We start from the raw sequence: 11,905 nt of genomic DNA, 5'->3' as shown, positions 1-11,905 counted from the left end.
TATGCTGGAAAGTATAAGCTGGCACAAACCCTACCCTCCATATACTGCAAGGACCAGCACAGACCTTCATACGCTGTTCCTACAAGCTACTAGCAATACCTTTCTTTGGGGGCTACCTAGTTTATCTGTTACCAAGGTCATCTTTATGGTATATTATTAAATAAAAGGCTAAACTGCTGAATAATTTAAAGAAAAAAATGGAACATAAAATACGCGTTCCACTTCCCACCATCTCTGACTGAGCTGGAACTTCCAGTAAGAGGAAAAAACACGTGAGCATCACTTACGTTTGTTCCCGGAAGTGCTGTCTTATCTAACACCCCAGGTACGTTAAATCTAGTTTTCTACATTTCCTTACGTTTGTTTTTTTTTCTTGGCATTAAACGTCGTCTGTAGAGATGAAAAGACATTTATTATAAACATCCGGATGTAAATAAAGTATTCTTAAGGAGTGTTATGTGACCTTTGTCAAAAATCGTGTTCCGGGTGAGGCGTCACAGAGAGGTAAACACGGGAAGTCATTAGGCTGTACAGCTACTTATTATTATTTTCTTTTAAATAGGTCTGTTTTTTTTTTTTATCGTATCAGACCACCGCTGCGTGTCCGTGACGACTGTTCTGTTCGTGGACAGGAAAAGCTTTAAAACGCGTTTCAGGTTGTTCGGAGATTATAGCAAAAAATAAATAAAAACAGGACACATCTGGCTCTTCCTGAAACTAGTTTAACTCTGCTGTTGTTCTCTTACAATCACATTGGCAGCGTATGGAGTTGTTAAACCAAACAAATGTACGTTTTAGTTAAGAACATTAAAATGAATAAACGTAAGAGTTTATTTAATGTCATTTAACACGTTAGTAGATAAACGCTGGTCACTCGCTACACAACATGCACATCTTAAACAGAGGCACACATTAGGGTCAGGACTGGAAAATTGTAAAGACATGAAGTGAAATACATATTTGTAATATGCTCGTAGAGGTGTGTCACCGGATGGTTTATGTTTTAGTTTTGTAGAAAATCTAAAATAAGAGATGAAACTTTGAAATTAAGGTACAACTGTTGTTTGTTTTCCCCCCACTGAAGAATTTAATCATATTCAGCTTTTAACCTACAGGGGGAAGCAGAATTTCACATACAATTGAAAAAAAAAATGCTTTACACAACGTTACTGAGTTAAAGTCTAACCTGCCTATTATTTTCACTCATGGTGGAAAATATAGATTGTATACGATTTAACATGTACACATAATTCTAACATTGGAACATTCTAGCTAAACGTTTTCTCTAAAACGTAATTCAGTCCATTATGTCGGTAGTCAAGGATAGAGAATTCTATTTCCACACCCCACATCTCACCTGGTTTGTTTCCTTTTCAGTAGGATAATGTGGGAGGCGCACAGAGGGATCCATGTTGACCAATCAGAGCTGCTGTGCAAAGAGGGCTGTGGTTACTATGGTAACCCAGCATGGCAGGGGTACTGCTCCAAATGCTGGCGGAAGAGGAACAGGAGTCAACCTGACCAGAAGAGAGACACTGGGTAAGAGGGGGCAGTCTGGGGCTTCAGCATAGCATGGGGGTACTGTGCTGTTTACTTTAGGTATAACCAAGGAACTGTTTTAACAACCAGAAATATCTGTAATCTATAAAAGCTGCATCTCCCTTTCTGTCACAATGGACAAGACAGATCAATCTCCTATTCATCCACCTCTCTTACCTGTCATGATTTCTCCTCTTTCTTTCGGAACAAAGTTGAGGATAGCAACCTCTCCTTTGATGCCCACATCTCCTCCGTGGTCAAATCTTCCTTCTACCATCTTCGAAATATCTCCAAAGTCCGTCCCTACCTTTCCCTCCCGGATGCGAAGATACTTTGCCATGCATTTGTCTCCTCTCGACTCGACTACTGCAGCTCTCTATGTGGTGGTCTCCCGACACGTACCATAAACCGACTCCAGCTAGTTCAGAATGCCGCTGCCAGGATCCTTACCAGATGTAAAAAACATGATCACATCACCCCCGTCTTGCCCAGCTGCACTGGCAACCTGTAAAGTTCAGGATTACTTTCAAAACTCTCCTGCTCACCTACAATGCCCTTCATCACATAGGTCCCGAGTACCTCCTCAACCTGCTGACCCACTATGTCTCTGCCCGCAGGCTGAGGTCCTCCGACTCTCGCCTGCTTGTTATCCACAAGCAAAAGTGCACCACACTTGGAGAACGCTTGTTTAGCTTCATGGCTCCGACTCTTTGGAACTCTCTCCCAGCTTTGGTGCGTGATGCTCCCACCGTCGCTTGCTTTAAGGCAACTCTCAAGACCCATCTGTTCTCTCTTGCTTTCCATGTTCTTTAAGCCTGATATCTGCTATTAGCTGCTGTGTTGCTGCTACTATTATGTATTATGCTACTATCATGTATTATGCACTATACAACTATACAACTGTATAGCATGTATTATGCATTTCTCTGTATTTGAAGTATTATGGATTTTCTTGTTGTTACTGCATCTTGTAAAGCGTTTTGTGGTGGTGGTCCCCTATGAAAGGCGCTATAGAAAATAAAAATTGATTGATTGAAGACAGCAGCTCTGACACTTTGGTAGTCTGATAACTGGTGCTCAGTTGGCAGGTGCTTCTGTCAGACCGCCCAAATCACTGATGTTCCTGTCTTTACTTTGGAGACCATTCAGGACAATATAGCTTCCAGCATTTGGATCAGAAGCATAAATCATTTAATTATGGAAGGGGTTTGACCTGCAGTTTCTCTCTGCAGGCCTTGTCCCAGTGTGGAAGGGGGGAAGCCCCTGACCTTCTCCAAGTTTGAGGAGAAGAAGAGCAGTGAGATGAGCCGGCGTGTCAACACCATGAAGAGACTCTTCGGGGGCTCCAGAACTCCCCCCAAGAGAGGGAGCGGTAGGTAACCCACACGACTGCCCCTTCATTCCAGTACTTTTAATTTGAAAACCACCCACCACCTTCTGGCAAGATTTTAAGTGCTACTGCGTTTTAGAACCCCTCAGATTCATTCAGGAGTTAGTTAAGCACTACGCAAAGAAACAAGAGGAGCTTAATGCACTCAGTACCAAAAGATACATTTAGCATTAAGCTGCAAGCATTGGGAATTTGGAAAATAACATCTCTGGTATATATTTTGTTTCTGTTAATGTAATTTTAACTCCAAAACTGTTCTTGCTGATGGGCTCCCTCCAGTTAAACACAGAAATATGATTAAACACTTTTTATTAAACTCATTGCAGCTTTCAACATCACAGGTATTTTAAATTATGCTCAAGCGTAATTGGCTAGCCTGCAGATTTGTTTAGAAGAATCTGATTGTTTTGTAGTGCAGTCAAGTTGTGTGGAAGGGTGTGGTGAGCTGAGCCATCTAAACAGCCTCTCTGTCTCTTTCTCCAGAACCGGCTGACACCCAGTCAGTCACCTCATCAGCACCTCAGAAATCACAACCCGTGGACTTCACTGAATTTCTGAAGTCCCTGCGTAAACCCTCCACCCAGGTCCTACACCGCCGCTGCACAGCCTTCCTCAGCAGCCTGGAGTCACAGCGGGTAACACTCCCTCAGACAGCCCTGTCTGTCTCTCTCACTCACCCAGCCACCCAGGAAAGGAGGGATAACCAAGGTCTAAAACCAATTTACCACAGGAAATGATACAGCGCTTAGAAAAAAAGGAAGTGGACAATTTCTCTTGCTACTGCACCACACTTGGAAAATCTGTATAGCCACAATTAGAGTAAAAAAAAAAGCACCAAAAAAGATAATCAACCTGTGATAATGTTGCTAATGCTCGTAATCAGGAGGAACATTGATTTTAAAACAATGGTTATCGCTCATTTGTAGGTCCTTGTCTGTTTTATAGTTTTACCTTATAATCTGAATAGAAACAGGCTACTATATTATAACTGATTGTCATGGTCCAGCCTTGAGGAAGATTCATGCAACAGCCTTCTTGTTGCAAGAATGAAAGTAGTAGAAATGGTGAGAGACATTTTAAGTATTTTTGTATGAAGGGGTGGTAATTAGAAGTTTTTTTTACTGCATGCTCTAAGAGCTTCTTGTGATTTCTTTCAGTACCTTCCAGTACAGAAGCAGTCAGACCTGGTCCAGGATTTCTACCAGAGCATCGCAGGACACTTTCACAGTGAGTACAATGAGACTGAGACCTAACTCCGTTCCAGGAAAGCAGGAGGCTGAGAGCCGAGGGACTGGTAGGCAGAATTTCCAAGATGTTAGTGAGCAACAAGTTAGAAATGTTGGAGGCAGTGAGGTCTAGTGGTTAGAGCTAAGGTACTGGGAGATGTGGGGCCTTTTAGTTAAGAGTTGAGGAACTGGTTATAAACCTAGGAGAGAGAGAGAGATACCTAGTGGTCAGAGCTGAAGGACTAGGAGACAGTGAGGCCTGGTCCCGAGTCCTTCTCTCCAGTTTCCTATTCATGTCATTCATCAGCTCATACACTGAGAAAGAGAAAGTAAAGCTCAGCCACTTCATTGGCAATCCCCTCGTCTCTGAAGCATTTCCATCGTGTTTTGGGGCAGTCTTCCTCACTTAAACCCTGAAAGTAGCTTGTCAGAGGTTTCCAACATTTCAACAATCTGTCAATAGCCGGCAGCAGAGAAAGCCACCAGGTCACAACGTGCCTCAATAGATTGCACTCCTCCACTTCAACAAAGTCACAGAACTCCCTCAACTGCTCTGTTCTGCTCCAGAAATGCTAAATTTAATGCTGGATCGCCTTCTCAAAATTAAGATATCTCAAAACTAAGGGGAAACACTTAGTTGCACCCTTGTTTGAGGCATCAGTTGCCAAAGAAAAAAAAAAAGATAATTTGCTTTAATGTAATCCACGTGCTTCTGTACGGTATATGGCGCGCGAACGTTCTCGCTTAGTGCTTTCGCCTTTGTTTTCCCACGTCAGGTCTTTCTCCACGGAAGAGTCATTGTAGATTTCTTTATCAACTTTTACGCCTCAGTCGATACTTCTGTAAGACTGGTGATGCTTCACAGCATGGTAGACTTTACAAAGTTCAGCAGCATGATGCTCTCCCCTCCTGCTTTTTGCTATGAAATCATATTCTTTTGACCATTCTGAATTGAACGATGTCTTTCGCTTGGGCATTTTGAATTGAGTGTGTGAATTTGAAACTGATGAAGAAGACAACGGCTCTTTGTTACGTGGCGCAAGCAACAGACATAACGTAAGGGCGTCATCATGACACGCACACGGATAGGATCTTTGTGGTTCTTGGAGGCTGGGCGTTTCAAAATAAAAATGCCGTATCAGTACTGGACAGGGGACAGAGCAGCTGAAAACCGGACTGTCCGGTATAAAACCAGACGAATGGCCACCCTAGAGATTGAGGGACTGGGAGGCAGTGAGGTCTAGGGGTTAGAGCTGGGGTACGGGGAGATAGTGTGACTCAGTTGTTTAGGGTAGGGGATCAGAAGTGATGGACTGGGAGGAAGTAAGGTCAGTTGGGTTTTGGAAACGATAAGTGTCAAGTTCACAGTATTGAATGTTGAATGTAAACTGTTTCAAATGTAATCTGCTGTAAAGTGTGATTGACTTTGCCTCTGCCTGCCATTCCCGATTCTCCATTCTGAGTCCTGTCCTCCCCCCTGCTCCCTCAGGCTTCCCAGAGGAGCAGAGTGCCCCGATGATGGAGCACATCGAGAAGCTGATCATGACGCGGCTGTACAAGTGGGTGTTCTGTCCAGACAGCTCGGACGATGAGCACAGAGACCTGACCCTGCAGAGGAGGATACGGTGAGAGCACACAGCGCAGCACTGCAGAGTACAGAGTTCACTGTCAAAGTCATTGTAATAGAAGTTACAAAAAGAAGAGAGTTAGGGGTATGCAGGGCTCTAAATGCAAGAATTCCACTTCAATTCCACTTGCAATATTTTAGGAGCAACATGTGATATAATTTGTGATGTACAAAACGATAGTACAAATATAAAAAATGGCTGTATAAGATTTGATTCTTACAAAAAGAGACCAAGTAAAGAAGACACATTTATAAAACTGAACTTTGCTTGCAGCTCAAGCAAGTGATTATAGTTGTGTCTTGTTAACTTGGCTATGTATCTTTATTTGGCATGTGCAAATCATTTTTGATTGTGTCTTATTATACTCATCTCTTTGTATATATCTTTATAAAGTGGACACCCCCCCCTCCATTTTTCCCTAACTTGCCTTTTTGTATGTGGGAAATTAATTTATCCTCCCCACCATTCTCTCCCACCCTGCTTGACATCTGACCACACTGTCCCCTCAGAGCACTCCACTGGGTCACCCCACAGATGCTTCGCGTCCCAGTTGGCGAGGGTCGCTCTGAGGTCAATGACCACTTCCTCTCAGCCATCACAGGTGAGTACAGAGCAGTATCTCTGTGGGTTGATGTGTTCTGAGCTTCAGAAACTTTGCTGCCATTCTGCAAAAGAAGATCACTGGATTGTGCCAGCATATAATATAGATCTGCTTCAACTACCAGAACCCAGCATGGTTTTGCTGAGAATGTTATCTACCATGATTTTAACCATTTCTATGAGCAGAATTTCTAAATTGTTTTATAAGTAACCACTAGGGTTTTTTCACCCTCTCTGCTACGGTTATGAAAATCTCCATACAAAATGACAGTTTCACAACCTTAGTGGTCATTTCACTTCAGAAATTCAGCAAAAAAGTGGTTAAGAAAATTATCTTTTTTGCTGGAATAGATGCAGGTGCAAGTGTATGCTTGGTGCCTGGCCAGTAGGGTCTGTTGTAGTGCAATAAGGAGAAACATTCCCTGCCAGTTTTGCCTCCCTAACCTACTGGAGCACCAGAGCTTATGCAATGACCAGAGACTTAGCACAGCCAGCAGTGCTTTTACCAGGTGAGCCACTTAGATACTCCAGGAATAGCTTTTAGGAATAGTAAGTAATCATAAAAGAACACACATGAGAGGATATTAAACAAGTAATACTTTATATATTATGAAAATGTAGATGCCATAAAGTAGCCCTGTGTCTTTTTGTTCCCTCTCCTTAGCAATAATCGGGATGGACGCTAAGCGTGCCCCTCAGGATAAGCTCTCCTGTGTGTTCAAGTGCAGCCAGAGTATCTTCACTGCCCTGGCCTCCTCCAACCCTGAGCCGGCCAACGCAGACGACTTCCTATCGGGGCTGATCCACGTGGTGCTGAAGGCCAACCCTCCCCGCCTACACTCCAACATGCAGTACATCATCCGCTTCGGTCTGCCGCATAGCCTCATGGCTGGGGAATCCGGATACTACTTCACCAACCTGGTGAGAAGCACACTCTGCGTAAAGTGAATCCAGGAGCTGAATCTGGTAGTCAAATCAGGGCGCAGTTAATTCAGTTTTGCACCCTCTTCAGTGCAGTGCAGTTCTTTTGATCTGTAAAGCACATCTTAAATGCAAATTAAAATTACTCTGTTGGTAGTTAATGAGGACCCGAAACTACCCCAGGAGGTGGTAGGTGTGAGCAAAACAGGTTGCGCGCACTCAACACAGGTCTAATAAGCCAGTGAGAAAACTGTATTGGACTCATATAAAACCTTTTACAGTCAGAGTTACAAATCTGTTTTATAGATTTAAATGTTTAAACCTTTACAGCCTTATTAATAGGCATGTTACCTATATACTGTGGCTAATCAAGTTAATAGACTGACAGAGGGCTTAACCTTTCACTAAACCCATCCCTGTGCTGTGCTGTACCTGCCCTGTGAACAGACAGACTGTTGGTATTTTAGTGCTGCCCTTCTCTTCCCTCAGTGCTGCGCTGTCACCTTCATTGAGAAGCTGAACGGGCCGTCTCTGAACCTGACCCCGGAGCAGTTTGAGGGGTACATGCAGGGCAGGAAGCCGGAGGAGCGGGAGAGCCCGGTGTCGGAGCCAGAGTCGGAGGGTCTGCGGCTGGCTAAGAAGAACCGGGAGCTGCTGGGGGAGATTGAGAAGCGACAGGAGCGGGTGGCACTGGGGATGCGAGAGATGGAGGAGGAGCTGGGAAAGTGGGTGCAGTCTGTGCATGCTCAGGTGCAGGAGATCAAGGCAAAGGCTCCTCTGGATGTTATCAGCACAAAGAGTTAGCACCCTGAAAGAGAGTAGCTTCAAATGTCATTTGAATTGCTTTCTGTACATTCCCCTTGCTGTTTGATGATTGCAGTCATTGAGTGTGGTTCTGGGTTCTGCTGCTCTGTTACCTGGCTTTGACTCACTTTCGGTGTTTATAAATGTAGAGTAGTTGGGGCTGACAGAGCTCAGTGGTCACGTCACATAGTTTGAATTGAATTAGTGAGGCTGTTCAGTTACAACATTTATGATTATCAAGAGAACCTCAAAACCAGCTCAAAGATCTTAAATACATATTGGAGAAGCAGAGCTGTTCATAATGACTGCAAGCACTGTAAAATAGTAAGGAACGTGTAATAGAAAAAAAAAACACAATTGTATATGAAGCTACTTGCTCTTTAAGCATATTGTTTTAGGGATGTGGAAAAAAATAATAATGTCCTCTAAATGTCTGTTGATAATTATGGCTCATAACCAAATCCAGTTTCGCCTTTCATGTGGGTCATTGTGCAGCTAACATTCCTAGGACCTTAAACTGGAGGACACATTTGTTTTTTGCTTCACATCCCTAATTCATTCTGAATGAAGGATATATTTGTCATACAAAATAGTTTACATACAGACAAACTGCTAAATTGAGACATTGTCCAATTACTCAACAGCAATCGCTAGCTGTCAAATAAATATAAGACATATCAAGCAACAGTCTATATACCGTAAGCCTTTCTACCGCATTTGTAAATGTAGAACAGTCTGACAAAGTAAAATATAAAGTAATATAAATCGGCTTGATTAATGTATTGTAGTGTTATTTTTGCATATCGGTTTCCTTGAGATTTCATGAGATGGCAAATCTACCGTTTAACAAAAAATAGATTTAAATCATGGTTTTATGTTTTTTTTGGTTTTTTTTAATCTTTTACCTTGTAGTTTTTTTATGAATTCTTTCTGAATTCCAATATTGAGTTTTTGCCAAGTTTTCCCTAGTTGTCTTTCAACTAAATGTGTCTTTTGATTTCATCATTCTAGAAAGCCATGCAACAATGAGACCCCTGCAGGCTCAGCAGTTGAAAAAAACAAAAAAAAAAAACTCAATACAAATTGTAAACATCATAAAAAGGTAGGAGAAAGATTAAAAAAAAAATAAAATAAACACAAAATGTTTTTTTATCTGTTTGGCCAAGGGTACTGTCCAAGGGAAATATTCTACTTAACCTTGCTGTTTGGCCAAGCTTACTCGTTTTGGTGTTTTAAACAGATATGGAGGAGAAACTGAGCAAAACATTCAGAAATACTCACTTGACCCGACAGCGGTACCTGAAATTTTATGAAAATCTCAAGAGGAAAAGACACAGTAGGGGTCACGGTTCGTGAATGTATAGATAGATCTTTAAGACTTTTTCTGTAATATGTATTCATTCAAATTTATATTTATTTGATCTTTCTTGGGTATGTCTAAAATAGCTTTATCACACATTTTTGCCGTGACGTAGGTACAAATGTACAGTGTATTGACCAAAAACGGGACGATTAGTAAGTCTGTGAGATATGAGAGGTTAGGACTGTTTACTGATAAATATTCCTAAGTGTTTACTGAGACGCCAGTATATCCAATTGTCTAAGTGCCTTTGTCCGTGAAAGTTATGAACCAGTTAGCGGGACCTACTGAGCCTGTCAAATGAAGTTTTATATGGTACATTTCTAGAATAATCAATGCCTTTTTATTGAAATGTTGTAGACTTTGTGTGTTTATGAATCATTTTCCTTTACCAGCCAAGAACATGTTGCAATAAGAAGCAACAGCTGTTTACATTCAAAGAGCCTTCAGCTGACTTCACCAATTTTACAGTTACAGTTTATTAGCTGGTGATGCCAACACATTAGGAGAGGTCACAGGTAGCATCATTGTGAAATACCAGATCTGCAGTGATGACTACAGTGGATCACTATCTCTGAAGTACAGTATGTAACCAAGTCATGATATATGGCCAATGTGGGTCTCTTTCTCAGGTGCGAGTATAGCCCAGTGTGGTTTGTGATTGAATCTCTCTCCCGGACATCTTATTGTTTCCAGCTGATTTTCAAAGCTTGGTAGCTAATGTTGAGTTTCTCTCTGAGAATAAGTGCAAAAGCAAATCGCATTACATTTAATTTGAAATGCAATGGCAGATGTATACGTTCAAAATCTAGAAGTCAGTAATTTCACTTGGTGAGTTTTAAAAGCCAGGCCCATAGTGTCCTGGGGTTACTCTACAGTAGATAGTGTGTTTTTAAGGGTTGGATTTAAAAGCCTGTTGTGTTAAAAATGAAGGTAAGGCACATAGTAAACCTCTGTAAAATCTGTTTAAGAAGTCTGTGTATAGTAATTTACAACTACTGTGAAATGTACTAATAAATATATATATATATTTACTCTTCAGCTGTGCCGTTATTATTATTGACATACAGCACTAATAGAATTTTAATGTAAACGTTTTTTTTCAGGTGCTTTCAACTTCAAGTGCTGGGGCATTGATCTGAGCATTTGTCAAGAAGGAGGCATTCTGTTGTTGGGAGCATTCTCCATAGTGAACTGTTCTTTGGCACCCATTAAGTCCTGCACAAGCTTATGGAAAGTAAAAAAGCTCTAAGTGGGAAAAGGGTTTGTTGCTCTTCTAGACAATTCCAAATGGAGACAAACGTATCGGATGCAGTGACCAAAATGATGTCTGGGTGATCCAGGCCCTACCATCAGTATGCTGGGCAAACTTGTTAAGAGTCAGGTTGAGATGAGCCAAGACTTGTCACCTCCAATTAGTCAAGGTGATGCTCCATTTAGCTGAACCAGTAAATATATGGTATGACAGTAAAACCGTCCCATTCTAGTGTCGCTTGGGACCGAAACATTTCTGTACATACGCAAGTATTGTAAACACAATAATGCCTCAGTGAAATCTGGACCTGTTGTTAGCACACGCCTCCTTAAAGAATTCCCACAGAGAGACGTTCACTTGTTCGTACTGTAGCTACATGCGGGATTCGGGTGACTTCTGCTGGCATTCAAGTTTTCTCCATGTTATTAAAGTAGACATCTTTTCAGAATGTCTGAAACGGTTTGCCATGCAAGTGTGAATTTTTCACTTGTCTCTTTTTGTGTTGGTATTGGTAAACGTTCATCTTTTTTTGATAAGCACAAATTTTCTTTCAAGAGATAGCTTGTTGTTTGGAGGTTTAGATGTATGATTTGCTCTTCAACAACTGCACAATTCAGAATGGCACCAGTGGGACATGCGAGAGTGTGCGCAGCATCTTGCTTTTGCTTTTATTTTACTTTTTATGATAGAGCCTGTAACTGTTTGTCTATGATGGTCCTGGGCTGACCTGAAGACAAAGGGAACTCATGGATTGCTCTGGGGTCTGTGCCATTTTGCAGATGAAAATCTCCTTTATTAAACCTGCCATTTTGGTAAAAGGTTTTGGAGAGGTTGAGAGTGGTGCGGCTCCACTCATCTCACTGACGAGAAGTTTATTTGCAAAATTTATTTTTTCAGATTTGATTTACTTTTCCTTGCATCTTGTTATTTATGGTAAGCACTTAACATTTTATGGTCTCATCTAGTACCTCTTTTCCACTGCTGGCCACATCGGCCCTGGCCGCATTCCACTTTTTCTGGCCTGTTTGCTAAATCGTACCCGATGTGGCGGAACTACATCATTATGTAGCAGGGAGGCCTGTGCTGGAGACGGCGACGGGAACAGAGCGCCACATTTTAATGCTGTGTTATTGTTTTACGTTTAGCAGCATTAAGCTTCTAGTAAAACGAACACAAAATAAA

At 41.8% G+C, this 11,905-nt stretch overlaps 1 protein-coding gene across 7 annotated transcripts; it reads left to right on the top strand.

Annotated features, from left to right (window-relative positions):
• The first annotated feature begins 225 nt into the window (after positions 1–225).
• LOC117426238 (rab5 GDP/GTP exchange factor-like) lies at positions 226–10,502 on the top strand. Of its 7 annotated transcripts, none has more exons than XM_034043636.3 (9): positions 226–325; positions 1,378–1,539; positions 2,772–2,911; positions 3,413–3,564; positions 4,087–4,156; positions 5,645–5,780; positions 6,293–6,384; positions 7,048–7,304; positions 7,794–10,502. In XM_034043636.3, exons 2-9 carry the CDS (start codon positions 1,385–1,387, stop codon positions 8,106–8,108), a joined length of 1,317 nt encoding a protein of 438 aa, XP_033899527.1. In that variant the 5' UTR covers positions 226–325; positions 1,378–1,384; the 3' UTR covers positions 8,109–10,502. The 7 variants fall into 7 exon arrangements, with proteins under 7 accessions (XP_033899527.1, XP_058889260.1, XP_058889261.1 ...); XM_059033277.1 differs by having other exon boundaries at positions 228–325; positions 1,381–1,539; XM_059033278.1 differs by lacking the exon at positions 226–325 and adding an exon at positions 359–504 and having other exon boundaries at positions 1,381–1,539.
• The last annotated feature ends 1,403 nt before the right edge of the window (positions 10,503–11,905 follow it).

This window comes from Acipenser ruthenus, chromosome 11 (genome assembly GCF_902713425.1).
Source record: "Acipenser ruthenus chromosome 11, fAciRut3.2 maternal haplotype, whole genome shotgun sequence".
In the NCBI taxonomy this organism is placed as follows: Eukaryota; Metazoa; Chordata; class Actinopteri; order Acipenseriformes; family Acipenseridae; genus Acipenser; species Acipenser ruthenus.
This window is presented reverse-complemented; position numbering and strand designations above follow the sequence as displayed.